Source organism: Eriocheir sinensis, chromosome 23, assembly GCF_024679095.1.
Source record: "Eriocheir sinensis breed Jianghai 21 chromosome 23, ASM2467909v1, whole genome shotgun sequence".
In the NCBI taxonomy this organism is placed as follows: domain Eukaryota; kingdom Metazoa; phylum Arthropoda; class Malacostraca; order Decapoda; family Varunidae; genus Eriocheir; species Eriocheir sinensis.
In genome coordinates, this window is record NC_066531.1 from 1,816,190 (window position 1) to 1,842,305 (window position 26,116).

The 26,116-nt window shown below is 45.1% G+C and overlaps 2 protein-coding genes across 25 annotated transcripts in view; one reads left to right on the forward strand and one right to left on the reverse strand.

The window, feature by feature from the left end:
- LOC127002340 (uncharacterized) overlaps positions 1 to 13,124 on the reverse strand; it is a 30,642-nt gene extending 17,518 nt beyond the window's left edge. For 12 of the 23 annotated variants that reach the window (XR_007755978.1, XR_007755981.1, XM_050868180.1 and 9 more), the window contains exons 1-2: positions 12,803 to 13,123; positions 12,310 to 12,705 (exon numbers count right to left, since the gene is read on the reverse strand). Coding sequence is in view for 19 of the 23 variants with exons in the window: in XM_050868180.1 (XP_050724137.1) it covers positions 12,310 to 12,705; positions 12,803 to 13,059 (653 nt within the window). In the remaining 4 variants the exon portion in view is untranslated. Of the gene's footprint in view, positions 1 to 12,309; positions 12,706 to 12,802 lie in introns of all 23 variants that reach the window. The other 11 variants (XM_050868178.1, XM_050868175.1, XM_050868172.1 and 8 more) reach the window with 4 other exon arrangements.
- The window catches only part of LOC127002351 (ras-related protein Rab-8A-like), a 28,471-nt gene continuing 4,180 nt past the window's right edge, over positions 1,826 to 26,116 (forward strand). The window contains exons 1-6 of one of the 2 annotated variants that reach the window (XM_050868238.1): positions 1,826 to 1,995; positions 11,020 to 11,080; positions 14,844 to 14,982; positions 16,922 to 17,014; positions 21,506 to 21,619; positions 23,984 to 24,261. In XM_050868238.1, the coding sequence (XP_050724195.1) occupies positions 1,872 to 1,995; positions 11,020 to 11,080; positions 14,844 to 14,982; positions 16,922 to 17,014; positions 21,506 to 21,619; positions 23,984 to 24,082 (630 nt within the window). In that variant the 5' untranslated portion in view covers positions 1,826 to 1,871 and the 3' untranslated portion in view covers positions 24,083 to 24,261. The remainder of the gene's footprint in view (positions 1,996 to 11,019; positions 11,081 to 14,843; positions 14,983 to 16,921; positions 17,015 to 21,505; positions 21,620 to 23,983; positions 24,262 to 26,116) is intronic. The other variant, XM_050868239.1, reaches the window with a different exon arrangement.

Here is a 26,116-nt window from a genome sequence, read left to right on the forward strand (position 1 = left end):
AATATGTAATTCTTTAGGTTCACAGTACAGAGGAAGGCTCACACTACCACTAGGGTCATAAAAGTACCCCTGGAAATGCTCACAACTCCCACGAAAGCCTTGTCAAATATATATTTCTTAAGGCTCACGGTACAGAAGAAGGCTCAAACTACCACCAGGGTCATAAAAGTACCCCTGGAAATGCCCTTAACTCCCACGAAAGCCTTGTCAAATATGTGGTTCTTTAGGTTCACAGTACAGAAGAAGGCTCAAACTACCACCAGGGTCATAAAAGTACCCCTGGAAATGCCCTAAACTCCTACGAAAGCCTTGTCAAATATGTGTTTCTAGGTTCACGGTACAGAGGAAGGGTCACACTACCACCAGGGTCACAAAAGTACCCCTGGAAATGCCCTAAACTCCTACGAAAGCCTTGTCAAATATGTGTTTCTAGGTTCACAGTACAGAGGAAGGGTCACACTACCACCAGGGTCACAAAAGTACCCCTGGAAATGCCCTAAACTCCCACGAAAGCCTTGTCAAATATGTGTTTCCACGTTCACGGTACAGAGGAAGGCTCAGACTACCACCAGGGTCACAAAAGTACCCCTGGAAATGCCCTAAACTCCCACGAAAGCCTTGTCAAATATGTGTTTCTAGGTTCACGGTACAGAGGAAGGGTCACACTACCACCAGGGTCATAAAAGTACCCCTGGAAATGCCCTAAACTCCTACGAAAGCCTTGTCAAATATGTGTTTCTAGGTTCACGGTACAGAGGAAGGGTCAGACTACCACCAGGGTCATAAAAGTACCCCTGGAAATGCCCTAAACTCCCACGAAAGCCTTGTCAAATATGTGTTTCTAGGTTCACGGTACAGAGGAAGGGTCAAACTACCACCAGGGTCACAAAAGTACCCCTGGAAATGCCCTAAACTCTCATGAAAGCCTTGTCAAATATGTGTTTCCAGGTTCACGGTACAGAGGAAGGGTCAAGCTACCACCAGGGTCATAAAAGTACCCCTGGAAATGCCCTTAACTCCCACGAAAGCCTTGTCAAATATGTATTTCTTAAGGCTCACGGTACAGAGGAAGGCTCAAACTACCACCAGGGTCGCAAAAGTACCCCTGGAAATGCCCTAAACTCCCACGAAAGCCTTGTCAAACATGTATTTCTTAAGGCTCACAGTACAGAGGAAGGGTCAAGCTACCACCAGGGTCATAAAAGTACCCCTGGAAATGCCCTTAACTCCCACGAAAGCCTTGTCAATTATATATTTCTTAAGGCTCACGGTACAGAGGAAGGGTCAAACTACCACCAGGGTCACAAAAGTACCCCTGGAAATGCCCTAAACTCCCACGAAAGCCTTGTCAAATATGTGTTTCTAGGTTCACGGTACAGAGGAAGGGTCACACTACCACCAGGGTCACAAAAGTACCCCTGGAAATGCCCTAAACTCCCACGAAAGCCTTGTCAAATATATATTTCTTAAGGCTCACGGTACAGAGGAAGGCTCAAACTACCACCAGGGTCATAAAAGTACCCCTGGAAATGCCCTAAACTCCCACGAAAGACTAGTATATTACGTGTTCTTAAAAGGAGGTTAATCGAATTCTAATGAGTGTTTCTTTAGGTTCACGGTACAGAGGAAGGCTCAAACTACCACCAGGGTCACAAAAGTACCCCTGGCAATACCCTAAACACCCACAAAAACCATATCAAATTAGCATTCTTGGGCACAGCAATGTAAAAAAATAGCAAAGTCTCCCTTATAACCTATCAAAGAAAACGTGCAACTCAGTGTTAGAGAAAACGGGAAAATGGATCAATAGGGAGGAATGAGTCAGTCGTGTATCCGTGAGCCCCGTGACAGTATCTCTTGGGTCCCTTACCATGGCTGTCGATTTCACAGCCACGTACAAAGTGTTAGTCATAGGCGATGTGAATGTAGGAAAGACTTGCCTGGTGCATAGATTTTGCGACGAGAGGTATTATGACACGTATATATCCACAGTTGGTAAGTAGGAATTAAGTTAAGGTTATAAAATGTAGTAGGTCTATGTGGGGGGATTTGCAGCTTGAACATGATGGGTCGTTTTACAAGATCCCGCCTAAGAACACGTATTTGACAAGGCTTTCGTAGGGGTTATGGGCATTTCCAGGGGTAGTTTTATGACCCTGGTGGTAGTTTGGCCCTTCTTCTGTACTGTGAGCCTAAGAACACGTATTTGACAAGGCTTTCGTAGGGGTTATGGGCATTTCCAGGGGTAGTTTTATGACCCTGGTGGTAGTGTGACCCTTCTTCTGTACTGTGAGCCTAGAAACACATATTTGACAAGGCTTTCGTAGGGGTTGTGGGCATTTCCAGGGGTAGTTCTATGACCCTAGTGGTAGTTTGACCCTTCTTCTGTACTGTGAACCTAGAAACACATATTTGACAAGGCTTTCGTAGGAGTTGTGGGCATTTCCAGGGGTAACTCTATGACCCTAGTGGTAGTTTGACCCTTCTTCTGTACTGTGAGCCTAAAAACATCTATTTGACAAGGCTTTCGTAGGAGTTATGGGCATTTCCAGTGGTACTTTTATGACCCTAGTGGTAGTTTGAGCCTTCCTCTGTACCGTGAGCCTAGAAACACATATTTGACAAGGCTTTCGTAGGGGTTATGGGCATTTCCAGGGGTAGTTTTATGACCCTGGTGGTAGTTTGGCCCTTCTTCTGTACTGTGAGCCTAGAAACACATATTTGACAAGGTTTTCCTAGGAGTTGTGGGCATTTCCAGGGGTACCTCTATGACCCTGGTGGTAGTTTGACCCTTCTTCTGTACTGTGAGCCTAAGAACACGTATTTGACAAGGCTTTCCTAGGGGTTATGGGCATTTCCAGGGGTACCTCTATGACCCTAGTGGTAGTTTGAGCCTTCCTCTGTACCGTGAGCCTAGAAACACATATTTGACAAGGCTTTCCTAGGGGTTATGGGCATTTCCAGGGGTAGTTTTATGACCCTAGTGGTAGTTTGAGCCTTCTTCTGTATACTGTGAGCTTAGAAACACATATTTGACAAGGCTTTCGTAGGGGTTGTGGGCATTTCCAGGGGTAGTTTTATGACCCTAGTGGTAGTTTGACCCTTCTTCTGTACTGTGAGCCTAGAAACACATATTTGACAAGGCTTTCGTAGGGGTTATGGGCATTTCCAGGGGTACCTCTATGACCCTAGTGGTAGTTTGACCCTTCTTCTGTACTGTGAGCCTAGAAACACATATTTGACAAGGCTTTCGTAGGAGTTGTGGGCATTTCCAGGGGTACCTCTATGACCCTAGTGGTAGTTTGACTCTTCTTCTGTACTGTGAGCCCAGAAACACATATTTGACAAGGCTTTCGTAGGAGTTATGGGCATTTCCAGGGGTAGTTCTATGACCCTAGTGGTAGTTTGACCCTTCTTCTGTACTGTGAGCCTAAAAACATCTATTTGACAAGGCTTTCGTAGGAGTTGTGGGCATTTCCAGGGGTACCTCTATGACCCTAGTGGTAGTTTGATCCTTCTTCTGTACTGTGAGCTTAGAAACACGTATTTGACAAGGCTTTCGTAGGAGTTGTGGGCATTTCCAGGGGTACTTTTATGACCCTAGTGGTAGTTTGACCCTTCTTCTGTACTGTGAGCCTAGAAACACATATTTGACAAGGCTTTCGTAGGTGTTGTGGGCATTTCCAGGGGTACCTCTATGACCCTAGTGGTAGTTTGACCCTTCTTCTGTACCGTGAGCCTAGAAACACATATTTGACAAGGCTTTCGTAGGGGTTATGGGCATTTCCAGGGGTACCTCTATGACCCTGGTGGTAGTTTGACCCTTCTTCTGTACCGTGAGCCTAAGAACACGTATTTGACAAGGCTTTCGTAGGAGTTATGGGCATTTCCAGGGGTACCTCTATGACCCTGGTGGTAGTTTGACCCTTCTTCTGTACTGTGAGCCTAAAAACACCTATTTGACAAGGCTTTCGTAGGAGTTATGGGCATTTCCAGGGGTACCTCTATGACCCTAGTGGTAGTTTGACCCTTCTTCTGTACTGTGAGCCTAGAAACACATATTTGACAAGGTTTTCCTAGGAGTTGTGGGCATTTCCAGGGGTAGTTTTATGACCCTGGTGGTAGTTTGGTCCTTCTTCTGTACTGTGAGCTTAGAAACACATATTTGACAAGGCTTTCGTAGGAGTTGCGGGCATTTCCAGGGGTAGTTTTATGACCCTGGTGGTAGTCTGACCCTTCTTCTGTACTGTGAACCTAGAAACACATATTTGACAAGGCTTTCGTAGGAGTTGTGGGAATTTCCAGGGGTAGTTTTATGACCCTGGTGGTAGTTTGACCCTTCTTCTGTACTGTGAGCTTAGAAACACATATTTGACAAGGCTTTCGTAGGAGTTGTGGGAATTTCCAGGGCTAGTTTTATGACCCTGGTGGTAGTCTGAGTCTTCTTCTGTACCGTGAACCTAGAAACACATATTTGACAAGGCTTTCGTAGGAGTTGTGGGCATTTCCAGGGGTAGTTTTATGAGCCTGGTGGTAGTGTGACCCTTCTTCTGTACTGTCAGCCTAGAAACACATATTTGACAAGGCTTTCGTAGGAGTTGTGGGCATTTCCTGGGGTAGTTTTATGACCCTGGTGGTAGTTTGATCATTCTTCTGTACTGTGAGCCTAGAAACACATATTTGACAAGGCTTTCGTAGGAGTTGTGGGCATTTCCAGGGGTAGTTTTATGACCCTAGTGGTAGTGTGACCCTTCTTCTGTACCGTGAACCTAGAAACACATATTTGACAAGGCTTTCGTTGGAGCTGTAGGCCTTTCCAGGGGTAGTTTTATGACCCTGGTGGTAGTGTGACCCTTCTTCTGTACCGTGAACCTAGAAACACATATTTGACAAGGCTTTCGTAGGAGCTGTAGGCCTTTCCAGGGGTACTTTTATGACCCTGGTGGTAGCTTGACCCTTCTTCTGTGCCATGAACCTTAAAAAAACACTCATGAAAAACAGATTGACCTCTCTTTGATCTTTAGAAATAGTTGATATGAGAAGCGATGGGGTCTTAAAACACGGCCCCGGGCTCGTCTTTTGCTGGCATGGGGTGTGTATGAGCATATCGGAAGCAATCATTCATTATAACATTCATTAAACAACAATCTTCCTTCATCTGTATTTCCTCCTGCCTACGACTTGAACTCTCTCAAGAGGAGGGAGGGTATCAGGCATAGCTGGGCACGATAACAGAAAACCTTATTCCCGATAACCGATAACTGATAATGAAAAACCTTAACGGCGATAACCGATATTCGTTAACTAGAGACACAAATATAGGCGACAACCGATAACCGATACCCGATATAAATCCACAATTCCGATACTAGCTAGCGATAAGTCCGGTAGGCGAAAACGATACTATATTGATATTTCAGATAGAACAACATTGATGGATTCAAATTTTCATTATCTGTATTTTAGGAAACTAATACTAGAAATGCCTGAACCGCTGTGTTATTTGGCGTCCCCACCGTCAAAAATTGATTGATTGATTGATAGTTTATTGTTGCAGGTAAACAACAAGGGAGAAGGGAGGAACATGCCATCCCAACCCCCAGGCAGGACAGAGAGTGATTGTTGATTGATTGATTGATAGTTTATAGTTGCAGGTAAACAACAAAGGAGTACAAACACTGGTCTCTCGTGAACTGTGCATGCTCAGTCCAGCAAGCGTAGACCTGTACAGTCTCACAAAGCTTTTAAACCATAATTAGGAGTTGCTGGAAGGCTGAATCAGACATACAGTACCACCATCCCCGCTGTTTCTAGAACGACACTCTGTACGAGTTGTATTTATGATTGATTGATTGATATATGATTGATTGAGCCTTCCAGCAACTCTTAATGTGTTAAAAAAGCATTGTGAGACTGTACAGGTCTACACTTAATGGTCTGATCATGCGCAGTTCATGAGAGACCAGTGTTTGTAAACAGCGCCAGCTTTTGACGATGGGACACCAAATAACACAACACCGGGTGCCTTCAATACCATGACATGCTCACAAACTAATATGGAATATAAAATTTGAGGCAGTGAATAATCATTTTGGGGGAAAGTTAAATGATTTCTCTCAGTGATATATTGATTTTTGAGTAGCATAAAAAAATAACCTAGTGTTTTAATTTTCATGATCTAAGTATGAAATCTCATCACCGAAGATATTTCATACCCCGACGTTTTTTCATACAACACCGGGCCACGCATGCGCAGTAGGGAGGAGACAACGTTTTTTTCTGAGAGTCGGAAAAAAAGTAGCAATTATCGCTAGTTTGCTTACAAAAGTAGCGAAGATACCGATATATATTTAAATAAGTAGCGGATGGCCGATAACCCGATTTTGTTATCAGCGATATAAAACTATGGTATCAGGACACTCCTCCCGAAACTGACCTCTCTTTGGATCATTTTTTTAGGAGCAGCGAGTAGCGGGCTTTTTTTCATTGTTTCCTATATTTGTGTGCCCTTGAGCTGTCTGTTTTAATAAGCAAGGGGAAACAGGAAGCAAGTTTAGTGTTTTGTGCTGGGAAGGAAAAAATATCGGGGTAAAGCCTTAAACTGGGTGAGCCTTAATTGGGTCAGGCTTTTTCTATTATCGTTTCCTTTATTTGTGTGGCCTTGAGCTGTCTGTTTTAAGCAAGGGGAAAACAGGAACCAAGTTTAGTGTTTTGTGCTGGGAAGGAAAAAATATCAGGGTAAAGCCTTAAAATGGGTGAGCCTTGATGGGTCAGGCTTTTCTATTATCGTTTCCTATATTTGTGTGCCCTTGAGCTGTCTGTTTTAAGCAAGGGGAAAACAAGAACCAAGTTTAGTGTTTTGTGCTGGGAAGGAAAAAATATCAGGGTAAAGCCTTAAACTGGGTGAGCCTTAATGTAGTCAGGCTTTTCTATTATCGTTTCCTATATTTGTGTGCCCTTAAGCTGTCTGTTTTAAGCAAGGGGAAAACAGGAAGCAAGTTTAGTGTTTTGTGCTTGGAAGGAAAAAATATCGGGGTAAAGCCTTAAACTGGGTGAGCCTTGATGGGGTCAGGCTTTTCTATTATCGTCTCTGTTTTAAGCAAGGGGAAAACAGGAACCAAGTTTAGTGTTTTGTGCTGGGAAGGAAAAAATAATATCGGGGTAAAGCCTTAAAATGCAAGATGGCGCCACTATAAACACTCGCCTGCGCCAGAACGGGCTGGGCCGACCATCAGGCCCCACCGGGAAGATGCGCAATAGGCAGCAACGTAAAAAAAAAAAAAAAAAAAAAAAAAAAAAAAAAAAAAAAACTGGGTGAGCCTTGACGGGGGGGCAGCGATCGAGGGCGCGCGGACACACCCATGGCAAGGCGGGGGTGGGCGTAGACTCGTTGAGACTTCAGCATTTGCCACGGAGACTTTCCTTTGACTATAGCCCGTATTTTTAAACGTATCAGTACTTCAGTATACGCCCGATTAAAATGCCTCTCGTAGAAGTGAGCCTAGAAACACATATTTGACAAGGCTTTCGTAGGAGTTTAGGGCATTTCCAGGGGTAGTTTTATGACCCTGGTGGTAGTTTGATCCTTCTTCTGTACCGTGAACCTAGAAACACATATTTGACAAGGCTTTCGTAGGAGTTTAGGGCATTTCCAGGGGTAGTTTTATGACCCTAGTGGTAGTTTGATCCTTCTTCTGTACCGTGAACCTAGAAACACATATTTGACAAGGTTTTCCTTTGCTTTTGCTTTGTAATGCTTGATAGTTTTACACGATATCTGCATCTTGAACGTTAAAACCACCCAAGCAAACCGGTATAGCCTTCTCTGGGGCCTTGGAAAACGATGGTATAAGGATCCCCATACGTTTAAGAAAATAGACCTATGTGTAAAACTATCAAGCATTACAAAGCAGTTCTTGAAAATTCCAGCGACTTCTACGAGAGGCATTTTAATCGGGCGTATACTGAAGTACTGATACGTTTAAAAATACGGGCTATAGTCAAAGGAAAGTCGCTGGAATTTTCAAGAACTAGCTGGATAGTTTTACACGATATCTGCGTCTTGAACGTTAAAACCACCCAAGCAAACCGGTATAGTCTTCTCTGGGGCCTTGGAAAACGTTGGTATAAGGATCCCGATACGTTTAAGAAAATAGACCTATGTATTCCAGAAGGGAGGTGAAGGGCCCACTGCAGACGTACGAGGGGGACGGTGATGGGTGCCCTTACAAACGTCTGCAGAATTTAACGTTTTTTTCCCCATAAGTTTCCTGGAAGACGATTTAAAACCCTCCCTTATGTCTGTTCAAGCAAGACACAAATACCCGAAATACCCCAAAACACAACACACAGGTTCTAAACGTCTGCAGAATTTAACGTTTTTTCCCCATAAGTGTCCTGGAAGACGATTTAAAACCCTCCCTTATGTCTGTTCAAGCAAGACACAAATACCCGAAATACCCCAAAAAACAACACACAGGTTCGAATCTCCCTCCCAGCTCCTTCTCTTCACACCGAGGACTCTTATAAACGTCTGCTAAATTTAACGTTTTTTTCCCCATAAGTTTCCTGAAAGACGATTTAAAACCCTCCCTTATGTCTGTTCAAGCAAGACACAAATACCCGAAATACCCCAAAAAACAACACATAGGTTCGAATCTCCCTCCCAGCTCCTTCTCTTCACACCGAGAATTTAACGTTTTTTCCCCCATAAGTTTCCTGGAAGACGATTTAAAACCCTCCCTTATGTCTGTTCAAGCAAGACACAAATACCCGAAATACCCCAAAAAACAACACACAGGTTCGAATCCCTCCCAGCGTCCTTACAAACGTCTGCTAAATTTAACGTTTTTTCTCCCATAAGTTTCCTGGAAGACGATTTAAAACCCTCCCTTATGTCTGTTCAAGCAAGACACAAATACCCGAAATACCCCAAAAAACAACACACAGGTTCGAATCTCCCTCTCAGCTTCCTCTCTTCATACCGAGGACCCCCAAACCAGCACCTTAAGTCGGCCGTGAACACTGTAATTTCTTTATACCTACGCTCAGTCGTATCAAGGAGGAGTTCCGGGGGGCAGCATGAGCCAAGAGAAGATGGCGCCACTATAAACACCTGCCCGCGCCAATACGGGCTGGGGCCGAACACCATCCAGGCCCCTCAAGCGAGCCTACCGGCGCTATAGACGTAGACGAAAAAAAAAACTTAGAACTTGTAGATTATCTTTAAATTTAGTTGCGGAGGAGCGCCGAGAGAGAGAGAGAGAGAGAGAGAGAGAGAGAGAGAGAGAGAGAGAGAGAGAGAGATTTACATAGATTTTACATAGAAAATCAGACCACACAGACCCCATAGTCCAAACTAGGTGGTCTGTCCTTAAACCTAAGTGATTCTACATTACTTAGATGGCTCCAAAACGTTGCATTTCTACGCTAGTTAATATTAAGTCGAAGGAAGAAAGAGAGAGAGAGAGAGAGAGAGAGAGAGAGAGAGAGAGAGAGAGAGAGAGAGAGAGAGAGAGAGAGAGAGAGAGAGAGAGAGAGAGCATAAAGGATTCACAGCATCGTTTGTTAGGGTCTGAGAGAGAGAAAGCTTTCACAGTATAGATTGTGTGTGTTTGGACAAGAAAGTTGGTCATTTTAAAAGCACAGTCCTGCCTCCCAGACCCAACCTTATCTCCTGTAATCTTTCCGGAGTGTTTCAGAATGTTTACATAAAGGAACTATCACACTGGGCAAATTTTCCGTGGATTTTCAGTCAAACCACGATTTCCGCTGGCGTGGATCTCATATTTCCGTGGTTTTCTGACGCGTCCACGATCTTCCAAAGCTACGGTAGAGTTCACTGAAGGACGGTATCACTCACCCTCATCATCATCAGCAATAACAAGAAACAACTCAGAACCACGCCAGCGGAAATCGTGGTTCGACTGAAGATCCACGGAAAATTTGTCCAGTGTAATAACCCCTTTTTAAGTCATGCGACGGAGATGAGCACCGAGGCCACGCGCAGTTATGGTGTATGTACGCTTTCAGTCACTTTGTTTGTTTTGATAGTTACCAATGGTGAGGTCTTCGATGCCACACTAAACACACAAGACTTTTCCTGTGTAGTTTCATCAAATCTGTGAACTTAAACACAAACACCAAACACTATACAAGGAAATTTCGAAGGCTCTGGTATTGGTTAAACTCTAGAATCCCATACAATCCAAAACGGGGCCTTCAATGCCACACTAAACACACAAGACTTTTCCTGTATAGTTTCATCAAATTTGTGAACTTAAACACAAACACCAGACACTGTACAAGGAAATTTCGAAGGCTCTGGTATTGGTTAAACTATAGAATCCCATACAATCCAAAACGGTGAGGTCTTCCATGCCACACTAAACACACAAGGCTTCTCCTGTATAGTTTCGTCAAATTTGTGAACTTGAACACAAACACCAGACACTGTACAAGGAAATTTCGAAGGCTCTGGTATTGGTTAAACTCTAGAATCCCATACAATCCAAAACGGTGAGGTCTTCAATGCTACACTAAACACACAAGACTTTTCCTGTATAGTTTCATCCAATCAGTGAACTTATATACAAACACCAGACACTGTACAAGGAAATTTCGAAGGCTCTGGTATTGGTTAAACTCTAGAATCCCATACAATCCAAAACGGGGAGGTCTTCAATGCCACACTAAATACACAAGACTTTTCCTATATAGTTTCATCAAATTTGTGAACTTATATATAAACACCAGACACTGTACAAGGAAATTTCGAAGGCTCTGGTATTGGTTTGGGAGCTTACTAACCCGACATGGGGAACTGTGGAACTGGGCCTCTGTCTGTTCGCTGGTAGGAAGGGGCAGATTAGGATGGAAGCCAGTCGCTCTTATAGTAATCCAGCACCAGCGATATTGATATAATGTAGTTTTAATTCATCGTATTGATAATAGAAGTGTAATTTAACTCCTTATAAAGTAAAATCCACAACATTGATGCTGATATTTTCTCTTTTTCAGGAATTGACTTCAAACAAAAAATAGTCAATTTGGATGGAGTACCGATTAAGTTACAGATATGGTAAGCAATGAGAGAGAGAGAGAGAGAGAGAGAGAGAGAGAGAGAGAGAGAGAGAGAGAGAGAGAGAGAGAGAGAGAGAGAGAGAGAGTTGCCCGCTCATCGATATATATGTACTTAATTGCAATATGTAAGAGAGAGAGAGAGAGAGAGAGAGAGAGAGAGAGAGAGAGAGAGAGAGAGAGAGAGAGAGAGAGAGAGAGAGAGAGAGAGAGAGAGCGCTCATCGACATATATGTATTCAATTGCAATATGTAAGAGAGAGAGAGAGAGAGAGAGAGAGAGAGAGAGAGAGAGAGAGAGAGAGAGAGAGAGAGAGAGAGAGAGAGAGAGAGAGAGAGAGAGAGAGAGAGTTGCCCGCTCATCGATATATATGTACTTAATTGCAATATGTAAGAGAGAGAGAGAGAGAGAGAGAGAGAGAGAGAGAGAGAGAGAGAGAGAGAGAGTTGCCGCTCATCGAGTGAGAGAGAGAGAGAGAGAGAGAGAGAGAGAGAGAGAGAGAGAGAGAGAGAGTTTCCGGCTCATCGATATATATATAAAGAAATTCAAAATTTAAGAGAGAGAGAGAGAGAGAGAGAGAGAGAGAGAGAGAGAGAGAGAGAGAGAGAGATAGAGAGAGAGAGAGAGAGAGAGAGAGAGAGAGAGAGAGAGAGAGAGAGAGAGAGAGAGAGAGAGAGAGAGAGAGAGAGAGAGAGAGAGAGAGAGAGAGAGAGAGAGAGAGAGAGAGAGAGAGAGAGAGAGAGAGAGAGAGAGAGAGAGAGAGAGAGAGAGAGAGAGAGAGAGAGAGAGAGAATATATATATTTTAAATGGAAGAAAAAAAAGAAAGTTTAACAAGAGAGAGAGAGAGAGAGATATCCTCTGAGCTAAAGCATTTTCTTTTATCATACTGTTAGGCAATGAATAGGATCATACGCTGGGGTGCCCGTTGCCTCGCCCACCCTACGATGTCAATGGCCGGATTTTTAAACTCTTCCTCGCCCAAGTTCACATATTTGACAAGGCTTTCGTAGGAGTTGTGGGCATTTCCAGGGGTAGTTTAATGACCCTGGTGGTAGTTTGACCCTTCTTCTGTACCACGAACCTAGAAACACCTATTTGACAAGGCTTTCGTAGGAGTTGTGGGCCTTTCCAGGGGTAGTTTAATGACCCTGGTGGTAGTGTGACCCTTCCTCTGTACCGTGAACCACATGGGAAACACTCCACTATCCACCACAGAGGCAGAGAAAGACCTGGGAGTGTATGTTACCAGGCTACCAGTGAAGGGATATCCAGCACACCAATACCACATGGGAAACACTCCACTATCCACCACAGAGGCAGAGAACGACCTGGGAGTGTATGTTACCAGGCTACCAGTGAAGGGATATCCAGCACCCCAATACCACATGGGAAACACTCCACTATCCACCACAGAGGCAGAGAAAGACCTGGGAGTGTATGTTACCAGGCTACCAGTGAAGGGATATCCAGCACACCAATACCACATGGGAAACACTCCACTATCCACCACAGAGGCAGAGAAAGACCTGGGAGTGTATGTTACCAGGCTACCAGTGAAGGGATATCCAGCACACCAATACCACACGGGAAACACTCCACTATCCACCACAGAGGCAGAGAAAGACCTGGGAGAGTGTTACCAGGCTACCAGTGAAGGGATATCCAGCACACCAATACCACATGGGAAACACTCCACTATCCACCACAGAGGCAGAGAAAGACCTGGGAGTGTATGTTACCAGGCTACCAGTGAAGGGATATCCAGCACACCAATACCACATGGGAAACACTCCACTATCCACCACAGAGGCAGAGAAAGACCTGGGAGTGTATGTTACCAGGCTACCAGTGAAGGGATATCCAGCACACCAATACCACATGGGAAACACTCCACTATCCACCACAGAGGCAGAGAAAGACCTGGGAGTGTATGTTACCAGGCTACCAGTGAAGGGATATCCAGCACACCAATACCACATGGGAAACACTCCACTGTCCACCACAGAGGCAGAGAAAGACCTGGGACTATATTGCTACCAGGCTACCATGGAAGGCCAAATCCGTGCCAATCGCAGCGGACGGGTTAACCCTGCTGACAGACAGAAAAAAATACACACAAACAAACTCTTCCAATTTCATTCTTGTGGGTGAAAACTATGAAATCATGTCTCGTAGGTACGAAATGCAACCGGGATGGTTTTGGAAGACTTTGATGTACACAGAACTTACACGAAGGAGCGAACATAGACGGTACAATGTCGTTGGATAGAGCAGACAGTTAGTGTTGGACCATAAAGAATTGGGATAACTCGACAGCACGGAGCGATAATGGGTGATTCTTTATATAATCACTATGTCCTACTGAACGAAGGCGCAGAAGAGTACGGACTGACCTTTCTTTGGGTAAATGAGAGCGTAGATTTCTCATATTATGTCATGGTAGGTATTGCTAGGACAAGAACGGAGATAGTCAGGAACAATAGGCCAAGAAACTAGGTCTATATTTACCAAGTCAAGTCACTCTGCTTCAAAACTGAGACCGGTACGCGCAGGAGGCGGTTTTGGGGCGGAGCAGCGGGATGACGTCACTTGGAGCCAAAAAATGTTCAGTTCAGGGGTGACTAAAGTTGGGGCCGTGTGTGCACTCTGGATGTGCATTCTCGCCTTCTTTCACAGCGCGTTCAGGCAAGCCACTGACGGAAAAATATGTCTTTTTATTGTGCTATTGCGTGACTGTAATTCCAATGCCTACAAACGGCGGTGTGGGGTGTGAGGGAGGGCATGTTGAAGTGATTGATTTAAATTAGTCCGCCTTTCCTCGTTTTCTCTAAATCCCTGTTTCTACATTCTCTAGTTTGGCTCCAAGCAACGTCACGCATAAACCACGCCTCCTCGGCCGTGTCTCCTCCCACAAACCTGCGCGTGGCTTGACTTGGTGTATATAGACTTAGACTCCTCCCTTCTGCCAGTGATTAATGGAAGTTCCACAGTCACGTCCCTTCCTTTCAGTACGTTCAAGGACAAAACAGTCTTTTTAATAGATCTTGGCTGAGATGTGTTATGCAGTCTGCAGTTACTCTCTTAAACCGCTATTTTTCGTACGGCGGATGTGTGGGTGGGTACCGGCGCAATCCGCACCGTCTGAAATTAAAAGAGGCGAGCAGGCCTGTCCTCCAGTCAGGTAGATGGTACTAGACTGTCCTGCGGCGGTCAGACCCACAGCGAACCCACTTAGCATGATTCTACCTCTAACTTCAAGTAGCTCCACACTGATGTTACAAATGCCAAATGCTTTTTCCCCCTCAACCTGGAAGCGTTTAACAATACCAATCTTGTTCACGCCCGTCTTGTATCGCGCCCGCACTGCACACGCAAAGAATATACGCGGACATGAGTTACCAAGTGTTTGACCGTCCCATCATTGCAAATCTAAACACCTTGACAAACAGAGGGTACATGTTACGCCTCTCTCTCCTCTCCTCAGGTGTATTCCTTTTAACAATAACCAACTCATATAATTTATAAGTTAGAGAAAAAACTGAGCATGATGGTTGGCAGAGGTGTCGTTCATGTGTCAATAGCAATTAAGGAACTGTGTGTACTGACCATTGCGTGTGTGTGTGTGTGTGTGTGTGTGTGTGTGTGTGTGTGTGTGTGTGTGTAAACGGACAATCAATAGGGTTGCCTCGATTTGAATTTTCCGTGTGTGTGTGTGTGTGTGTGTGTGTGTGTGTGTGTGTGACCGTCCGCCCTAACTTCGCAGGGACACGGCCGGGGAGGAACGCTTCAGGACGCTCACCACTGCCTACTACAGGGGCGCGCAGGGCATAGTCTTAGTCTACGACGTGACCAACCTGGATTCCTTCAACCATCTCTCCTACTGGCTGAGAAACATCGAAGAGGTACGTGGTCCGCCCTTGCGCGTTATCAGTGCTGACAACTCTCCCGATTATATCCTCGAGTAATATATTTAACCCAGTAGCTGCCGGGATCATGTTTCTTAAAGGCCCCTCTAAGCGAATTAACGAGAAAAAATCATCACTCACGCCAACCATTAGTATATTATATGTATTAATGCATTTGTGATCAGTTTATGTATCATCTATTTTTAGGGGTTTATATCATGGCACAAATTTGGCCCGTCGCTGCTACACGGTAAAGAGTCATATTTGGCCCGTCGCTGGTACCGGGTTGAACAATTTGGATTCATCAGCATTCGTAAAGTCAGTATGTAGTTTGACAAATTCGATCACTTTTCCTCGGAGGTAACGTTTCTTAACCCGGTGGTATCAGCCGGGATCGTGTTTCTTAATGGTCCCTCCAAGCGAGAAAAATGAGAAAAAATCACCCCTCACACAAACCATTTCATAATATATATCAAAGCATTTGTGATCAGTTTATGTATCATCTATTTTGGGGGGTTTATATCATGGCACAAATTTGGCCCGTCGCTGCTACACGGTAAAGCCACAAATTTGGCCCATCGCTGGTACACTGTAAAGCCACAAATTTTGCCCATCGCTGCTACACGGTAAAGCCACAAATTTGGCTCATCGCTGCTACACGGTAAAGCCACAAATTTGGCCCATCGCTGGTACACTGTAAAGCCACAAATTTTGCCCATCGCTGCTACACGGTAAAGCCACAAATTTGGCTCATCGCTGCTACACGGTAAAGCCACAAATTTGGCCCGTCGCTGCTACACGGTAAAGCCACAAATTTGGCCCGTCGCTGCTACCGGGTTAAGGCGGCGCCAATTCTGTTCATGTGCCCCATATCAGATTGCACTATCATAGGCAGTATATATATTAATAGATAGATAGATAGATAGATAACAAGACCCAAATGAACCACAGAGCTACACAGTCAGTTGTACAAATATATCCCTTGTTCCCTCTGCACACCTCTGAAAATTTCCACATTCTCTCTCTCTCTCTCTCTCTCTCTCTCTCTCTCTCTCTCTCTCTCTCTCTCTCTCTCTCTCTCTCTCTCTCTCTCCTCTACTATCACTGTACAATAGTTTCGTCAGACCTCACTTGGAATATGCAGTGCAGTTTGGCTTCCCCACCAGGCGAAAGGAGCACAGATACTCTCTTCCTTGCTTAACACCCCTTATGATGCTCTCAGCTCTTTATTTGCAATCTCTTAACAGCATTGCAGTCAGCAGAATGAGTTATACTGATGTTATCGGCAATGTAAGTAGAATAGTGATGTGAGTGTTTGCTGAATGTCCTTTTATATAGACCGGTCAGGAACACTCAGATGACAAGGCAACATAAGCTGAGGTGTTCAGAAACAGTGTCATTACATAACTTAGACTACAGTGACTGGTCAGGTCATATATAACAATACAACATCATATGAGGTCAGTTCACTATGTAGCTTATATAGACTACAGACCGCGCACTAAAATAGCACCCCAAAATTTTTACTGTAATATTAGCTTTCAGATTTCAGTAGCAAAACACACAAATAACCCTGCCTGAGTGGTAGCGTGCTGGGCCCACATTCACCGCGTGATGGACGACGCGGGTTCGAATCCCCACGCTACCACCTGGGATTTTTCAGTCACCGCCGAGTGGCTTAAAACTACCCACATGCTGTCCTGAAGACCACCCATCAACCCGGACTCTAGAGGAAACCGTCCAAGTGAATCAAGGAGGAGTTCCGGGGGGCAGCATGAGCCAAGAGAAGATGGCACCACTATAAACACTTGCCTGCGCCATGACGGGCCGGGGTCTCAACTACATCAGGCCCCTCAAGAAAGCCTGCCCGGCGCGTAAAAACAACAACAACAACAACGGTAAGGGGGAGTTTGTTGATGATGTGTTTGTGTTGCAGAATGCGTCCCCGGAGGTGGTGAAGGTGCTGGCCGGGAACAAGTGTGAGGTGACCAACCAGCAGCGAGCCGTGGACAAGGAAAGAGGGTTAAAGGTGGGTATGGGGCACATCACTAAAGTAAGTCAAGGAGTAACTTTAAGGTAAACTTCACTAAAATATACAGACACGGGTAGCGAGGCTGGGTGACGTTAGCATGTATTTGTGACGTCAATGTGGCGTTTTCCTATGAAGTAGAAGTGATCATTGACTTAACTGGTGGTCTCTCTCTCTCTCTCTCTCTCTCTCTCTCTCTCTCTCTCTCTCTCTCTCTCTTACATATTGCAATTGAATACATATATGTCGATGAGCGGGCAACTCTCTCTCTCTCTCTCTCTCTCTCTCTCTCTCTCTCTCTCTCTCTCTCTCTCTCTCTCTCTCTCTCACACACACACACACACACACACACACACACACACACTAGTTCAGCCCTATACATAAGAATGATGCGCATTTGAAATTATTATATATTTGCGCAAAAGTTTTACTCGCAGGAAATTTGCATGGAAAATACGGTCTGTGGTACAACATGCTGTAAGTATATAACATTGTGCAGTGGTGAACTATTATTACCGTGTGTGAGAGAGAGAGAGAGAGAGAGAGAGAGAGAGAGAGAGAGAGAGAGTGTGGGGGGGGGATTCGCTCGAGTGTGTGTGTGTGTGTGTGTGTGTGTGTGTGTGTGTGTGTGTGTGAGAGAGAGAGAGAGAGAGAGAGAGAGAGAGAGAGAGAGAGATAATCATCCACATTTGACACCTAAGCCTATTTTTGCCAATTAGGTCTGGGTCTGAATCATCATCTTACAAAATACCATCCTTGTCCGATGCTTTGTTAAAATGTTATATTCGAAAAACTGTTTGTCATGGCGCCTGAAACGCAAAATAGATTCCTAACTAGCAATGGACAAAGGAGAATTAAAAAATACATAAGCTAATAACTGAATGAAATCATGAAGCCTTACCTTGAGGGAATATAAGGCGTCAAGTTGCTGGAGTCTGATCAATCTCCACCGATGATCCCCAAGTGGAAGCTTCATAAGTTCACATTTCGTACGTCGGTCGCTAAACCATTAGTGGATAGTTGTGTTAGTGAGCGTAGTTAGTGAGTAGCAGGCTTTTTTTTATTAAAGTTTCCTTTTTTTTGTGCCCTTGAACTGTCTCCTTCGTTGTTAAAACTAAAAGGTTTGTGAATTCCACCTCACGAAGCAGTTTCATACGAGTCAAAGCTTCGTAGTTGCTGTTTTGTAAGTTCGTAGTTAGTGATCAGCGAGTAGCAGACTTTTTTTGATTATAGTTTCCTTTTTTTTGTGCCCTTGAGCTGTCTCCTTCGTTGTTAAAACTAAAAGGTTTGCGAATTCCACCTCACGAAGCAGTTTCATACGAGTCAAAGCTTCGTAGTTGCTGTTTCGTTCACCCTAGTCTTTCTTTTCCTTATTCATAATGGTTTCCTTTTTTTGTGGCCTTGAGCTGTCTCCTTCGTTGTTAAAACTAAAAGGTTAGTGAATTCCACCTCACGAAGCTGTTTCATACGAGTCAAAGCTTCGTAGTTGCTGTTTCGTTCACTCTAGTCTTTCTTTTCCTTATTCATTACAGTTTCCTTTTTTTGTGGCCTTGAGCTGTCTCCTTCGTTGTTAAATGTAAAAGGTTTGTGAATCCCATCTCACGAAGCAGTTTCATACGAGTCAAAGCTTCGTAGTTGCTGTTTTGTTCACCCTAGTCTTTCTTTTCCTTATTCATTTTCCTTTTTTTTGTGCCCTTGAGCTGTCTCCTTCGTTGTTGAAACTAAAAGGTTTGTGAATCCCATCTCACGAAGCTGTTTCATACGAGTCAAAGCTTCGTAGTTGCTGTTTCGTTCACTCTAGTCTTTCTTTTCCTTATTCATAATAGTTTCCTTTTTTTGTGGCCTTGAGCTGTTTCCTTCGTTGTTAAAACTAAAAGGTTTGTGAATTCCACCTCACGAAGCTGTTTCATACGAGTCAAAGCTTCGTAATTGCTGTTTCGTTCACTCTAGTCTTTCTTTTCCTTATTCATTATAGTTTCCTTTTTTTGTGCCCTTGAGCTGTCTCCTTCGTTGTTAAAACTAAAAGGTTTGTGAATTCAACCTCACGAAGCTGTTTCATACGAGTCAAAGCTTCGTAGTTGCTGTTTCGTTCACCCTAGTCTTTCTTTTCCTTATTCATAATAGTTTCCTTTTTTTTTGTGGCCTTGAGCTGTCTCCTTCGTTGTTGAAAATAAAAGGTTTGTGAATCCCATCTCACGAAGCAGTTTCATACGAGTCAAAGCTTCGTAGTTGCTGTTTCGTTCACTCTTGTCTTTCTTTTCCTTAATTTGGAACACTATACAGCTACATAACATTTTCCTGTCATCTGCGTCACACCCAGACCCGGGCGGCATCGTAAAGTAATGGGAAATTATGCGCGCGTGGGAGCGTCAAATCCACCATCCACACAACACCGCCTCAAGGGAGCAACTAAGTTAGAGTTGCCAACGGGTGCACTGGTACCTGCCAACGTTGCCAGATTATCGTACTCATCTCATTGCATTTTCCTAGTTTCTGACCAATAACTATAGCAAAAACAAAGAAACAAACATCAATAAATAGGAGTTTTAACGCTAACTTCAATTTTCTGTCGTGATTTGTGTAGGTACGAGAGTTTGAGGCTTAAAAGTAATAAAGACGACGTGGTGAATACGATAATCTGGCAACGCTGCTGCCAACGTTGCCAGATTATCGTACTCAGCCTCCTATGTTTGCCGATTTCCGACCCCAAAACTGACTCCTTAACCCCAATAACTACCTTCATATATAATTAGCGTTAAAATGGTTTATTATTTGTGTTTTTTGGCAATAGCTATGGCTCAGAAACCGGTAAATATGAGGCTCTGAGTACGATAATCTGGCAACTGCGGTCCCTCCCTCCATCTCCTACCCCAAACCCGCCCAAACCCGCCAACTCCACTTTCAGAAACAGCCAAAAAGGAGCCCAATTCCCCAGGCGCACGCCCCCACTGATTAATAGACTGATATAAAGTAATATATATTGGGTTCCCTCCAGATAAAGGGAGCCAAGAATTTGCAAGCCTGTATACCTAGAACGTCCTCTGGCTGTGGGCTTCTCTGGTAAGGGCGTATCACTAAACATTTCTTCGCCCGAGTTCTCCTATTTGACAAGGCTTTCCTAGGAGTTGTGGGCATTTCCAGAAGTAGTTAATGACCCTGGTGGTAGTCTGACCCTTCCTCTGTACCGTGAACCTGAAGAAACACTCATTAGAACCCGACTGACCCACTCTTTGACCCTTAGAAATAACTGATGTGCGGCCATATCACTAAACATTTCGTTACATATTTGACAAGGCTTTCCTAGGAGTTTGGGGGATTTCCAGGAGTAGTTTTATGACCCTGGTGGTAGTGTAACCCTTCCTCTGTACCGTGAACCTAGAAACACATATTTGACAAGGCTTTCCTAGGAGTTGTGGGCATTTCCAGGAGTAGTTCTATGACCCTGGTGGTAGTCTGACCCTTCCTCCGTACCGTGGACCTGAAGAAACACTCATTAGAACCCGACTGACCCCATCTTTGACCTTTAGAAGTAACTGATGTGAGGCCATATCACTAAACATTTCGTCACATATTTGACAAGGCTTTCCTACGAGTTGTGGGCATTTCCAGAAGTAGTTAATGACCCTGGTGGTAGTCTGACCCTTCCTCTGTACCGTGAACCTGAAGAAACACTCATTAGAACCCGACTGACCCACTCTTTGACCTTTAGAAATAACTGATGTGCGGCCATATCACTAAACATTTCGTCACATATTTGACAAGGCTTTCCTAGGAGTTGTGGGCATTTCCAGGAGTAGTTTTATGACCCTGGTGGTAGTGTGACCCTTCCTCTGTACCGTGAACCTAGAAACACATATTTGACAAGGTTTTCGTAGGAGTTGTGGGCATTTCCAGTAGTAGTTTTATGACCCTGGTGGTAGTGTGACCCTTCCTCTGTACCGTGAACCTAGAAACACATATTTGACAAGGTTTTCGTAGGAGTTGTGGGCATTTCCAGTAGTAGTTTTATGACCCTGGTGGTAGTGTGACCCTTCCTCCGTACCTAGAACCTGAAGAAACACTCACTAGAACCCGACTGACCCCCCCTTTGACCTTTAGAAATAACTGATGTGAGGCCATATCACTAAACATTTCGTTACATATTTGACAAGGCTTTCGTAGGAGTTGTGGGCATTTCCAGTAGTAGTTTTATGACCCTGGTGGTAGTCTGACCCTTCCTCTGTACCTAGAACCCGACTGACCCCATCTTTGACCTTTAGAAATAACTGATGTGCGGCCATATCACTAAACATTTCGTCACATATTTGACAAGGCTTTCCTAGGAGTTTGGGGCATTTCCAGAAGTAGTTCTATGACCCTGGTGGTAGTCTGACCCTTCCTCCGTACCTAGAACCCGACTGACCCCCTCTTTGACCTTTAGAAATAGCTGATGTAAGAAGCGAGTGTCTTATAATACCAAACTAAATGTGGTTCTTCTTTTGTCGCGGACAGTTGGCGGAGAGCTTCGACATGCCGTTCTATGAGGTCTCGTGTCGGGGGGACATGATGGTCCAGGACACCTTCCTCACGCTGGCCAGGCTCATACGGGACCTCCGGCAGAGAAGGGTAGCTACTTGGACTCTTTCTTGGCGTGCATCTATATACTAACTTTTCCCGTATTATGGACCATAGTCTATTAATTTGGGCCAGGCCACTCACGGCAGGTTAGTCCCAGCGACCCCACTTCCCCCTTCTGGCTGGGTAGCTCCGAGAGGGATGATGTAACCTACTTGTCATGTTAAGTAGTCAACATATCATGGTTAGTAGTAATAGTAAACTGTTAATAGCCTTTTCCATTTAGCGTAAGCCGTTTCTGGGTCGTGATCTGTAGAGTCCCCTGATAGATAGAGTCCCGACAACCTAAGATTTGGACGCCATTATTGGTCCTGTTGTCACCACGAGAGCGTGTGCTAGCGTTTGAAAAGCACGGCGAAAACAGGCACAATAATGGCGTCCAAATCTTAGGTCGTCGGGACTCTATAAGGGACGCTACAGATCATGACCCAAAAACGGATTATGCTAAATGGAAGAGGCTAATAACTTGCATAACACAAACTTCTAATTTCTATGTGTGAACGGAAATTGGCAGTTTGTGTTAGATATGCATTTTATTTTGACTACTTAACATTTTATTATTACTACTTGGGGTAGGCGGTGGCTGAATGGATAGTGTGACGGCCCCGCGTTCAGGACGACGCGAGTTCAATCCCCGCCCGGTGCCACCAAGCTGGGATTTTTCAGCCGCCGCCGAGTGGCTTAAAACTACCCACATGCTGTCCAGAAGACCACCCATCAACCCGGACTTTAGATTCTAGGATTAAAGATGAGCTCCGGGAGGGCAGCATGAACCAATGCAAGATGGCGCCACTATAAACACTTGTCTGCGCCAGAACGGGCTGGACCGACCATCAGGCCCCACCGGGAAGAAGCCTTGGACCGACCATCGGGATCCACCGGGAAGAAGCCTTGGACCGACCATCAGGCCCCACCGGGAAGAAGCCTTGGACCGACCATCAGGATCCACCGGGAAGAAGCCTTGGACCGACCATCAGGATCCACCGGGAAGAAGCCTTGGACCGACCATCAGGATCCACCGGGAAGAAGCCTTGGACCGACCATCAGGCCCCACCGGGAAGAAGCCTTGGACCGACCATCAGGATCCACCGGGAAGAAGCCTTGGGCCGACCATCAGGATCCACCGGGAAGAACCCTTGGACCGACCATCAGGATCCACCGGGAAGAAGCCTTGGACCGACCATCAGGATCCACCGGGAAGAAGCCTTGGACCGACCATCAGGATCCACCGGGAAGAAGCCTTGGACCGACCATCAGGATCCACCGGGAAGAAGCCTACCGGCGCAATAGGCCACGACATGAAAAAAAAAGAAGTTGACTACTTAACATGACAAGCAGGTCACATCATCCAGCTCGGAGCCACCCCAGACAGAAGGGGGAAGTGGGGTCGCTGGGACTAAGCTGCCGTGAATGGCGCTGCCCAAATGAATAGACTTATAACTCAATAGATGAAATCCTCTGTTTAACGAACTCATTTGAGGGAACACATAGTGGATATTAGCAAATGTTCGTTACTCTCGGTATTACAAGTACAGATATTGCTTACAGTATTTTAATATCACTTCATGGAAAAAGATATGTTCGTTCTTAATTCTCGTAAGGTTTTGAGAATATAACATTAAATATATCAAGTAAAAAAATTGAAATGATTTAGTTATTATGGTTCAATAAACTTTAGCGATGTTTGTTAAATAGAGGATTTGTTGTTAGGTGAACTCTCCTGTCTTGTGTTAGTATGCCAGAACGACTCCCTCACCTATTCACCAATGTCTGTCTGTCTGTCTGTCTGTCTCTCTCTCTCTCTCTCTCTCTCTCTCTCTCTCTCCTTCAACGTAATATCAACTAGAGTAGAAATGCAACGTTTTGGAGTCTTTTGATTAATGTAAAATCACTTAGGTTTAAGGACAGACCACCAAGTCTGGACCATGGGGTCTGTGTGGTCTGATTTTCTATGCAAATCTATGTAAATCTCTCTCTCTCTCTCTCTCTCTCTCTCTCTCTCTCTCTCTCTCTCTCTCTCTCTCTCTCTCTCTCTCTCTCTCTCTCTCTCTCTCTCTCTCTCTCTCTCTCTTGTTTTTCTCGTCAAGATGCAGGCCCTTGTAGGAAGGCGGCTCACATAAACTGTCTAATTGCCTTTCTGCACGTTTTTAGAATGCGCCGCCACATCGGCCACTCCGGCTTGCGGGCAACTCAACGGGAGGGGCTAATCCTCGAATCTACTGTGGGCAAATAGTATTCACAGATATATTGTTATCTTTCGTGGTCATGAGGTGGTTCAGCTCGGGTGTTTTGGCTATGAACGAGGAGCTATGTTCTTATGGTCTTATGTTCTTAATATATACACTCGCTTCACAGGCTAGCTTGTTTGAGGAACGGGAGCGGCGGAACGAGGAGTCTGTCAAGCTGGAGGCCGAGCAGAAGAGTGAGGGAGGGTTTGCTTGCTCCTCCTGCTGAGACGACCACAGTGATCCACGTTCATCCTCCACCCCTGCTGTCCTCCACAACATCGCGCGTGTAGTGCTGCTTCAGCCAAGGTAAAGAGAATGGTCGGCCGTGTACGCCAGCCGTCTACTCTACCATAACTTCCTTACGCGTGACCAAAGTCTATATACACCGAGTCAAGCCACGCGCAGGTTTGTGGGAGGAGACACGGCCGAGGAGGCGTGGTTTATGCGTGACGTCGCTTGGAGCCAAACTAGAGAATGTAGAAACAGGGATTTAGAGAAAACGAGGAAAGGCGGACTAATTTAAATCAATCACTTCAACATGCCCTCCCTCACGCCCCACACCGCCGTTTGTAGTCATTGGAATTACAGTCACGCAATAGCACAATAAAAGGACATATTTTTCCGTCAGTGGCTTGCCTGAACGCGCTGTGAAAGAAGGCGAGGATGTACATCCGGAGTGCACACACGGCCCCAACTTTAGTCACCCCTGAACTGCCGGGTATTTTCTGTTTTGGCTCCAAGTGACGTCATCCCGCTGCTCCGCCCCAAAACCGCCTCCTGCAGTTTTGAAGCAGAGTGACTTGACTTGGTATATATAGACTTAGATGCGTGACGTCACATCATGCGCGGTGTGGAGAGATGCCTTCCATTCTCTTTACTTCGGCTGCAGCTACGTTCTCCCTCGCTCGTGTGTACTGCTTACCGCGACGCACAGCCCAGCAGCAACAGCCTGGCGCTCTTGTCCAGCTTCAAGGGACGCAACGGACGCATCCAGTAATGATGATTTGATAGCTTTTTCTTGTGTGTGTGTGTGTGAGAGAGAGAGAGAGAGAGAGAGAGAGAGAGAGAGAGAGAGAGAGAGAGAGAGAGAGAGAGAGAGAGAGAGAGAGAGAGAGAGAGAGAGAGATTAAAAAAAAAGATTGATCGGTTGACAGTATATTGTTGCAAGGGAGAAGGGAGGAGAATGCGTGATTTTAGTAATTTAAATTTCGCCTTTAAGACAAGACCACACTTTCTAATTTTATAAACATACTCTTATGTACATAGCAATTCTTACAGTGCTTTAACATAGCTGTTATGTATTTATAAAAAAGAATGCAAGTATGAAATGGTACACTGTGAGTTGCCATTGACGCACTGTAGACGTTCACGTATAAGCCTGTATGGAGTTCTGATGTGAGTCTGTATATATCACCAAACCACAGGGTCATCGTGTTGGCTTGGATCAATGGGCACATCTCTTCACACTTCCCCATAGAGGTATATAGAGCCCCCTCCTGCCTGGAACATGCACCTCCCGCTACTGTCTCGGGGGGGCGGGGCAGCGAGACTCCTTAAGGGACTATGAGCTGTATTTTCAGACACCCTCGCTTCCCACATCAACTATTTCTAAAGGTCAAAGAGGGCATCAATCGGGTTTTCATGGGTGTTTTTTAAGGTTCATGGCACAGAAGAAGGGTCAGACTACCAGCAGGGTCATAAAACTACCCCTGGAAATGCCCACAACTCCTACGAAAGCCTTGTCAAATATGTGTTTCTAGGTTCACGGTACAGAGGAAGGGTCACACTACCACCAGGGTCATAAAACTACCCCTGGAAATGCCCACAACTCCTACGAAAGCCTTGTCAAATATGTGTTTCTAGATTCACAGTACAGAGGAAGGGTTACACTACCAGCAGGGTCATACAACTACCCCTGGAAATGCCCACAACTCCTACGAAAGCCTTGTCAAATATGTGTTTCTAGGTTCACGGTACAGAGGAAGGGTCAGACTACCACCAGGGTCATAAAACTACCCCTGGAAATGCCCACAACTCCTACGAAAGCCTTGTCAAATATGTGTTTCTAGGTTCACGGTACAGAGGAAGGGTCAGACTACCACCAGGGTCATAAAACTACCCCTGGAAATGCCCACAACTCCTACGAAAGCCTTGTCAAATAGGTGTTTCTAGGTTCACGGTACAGAGGAAGGGTCAGACTACCACCAGGGTCATAAAACTACCCCTGGAAATGCCCACAACTCCTACGAAAGCCTTGTCA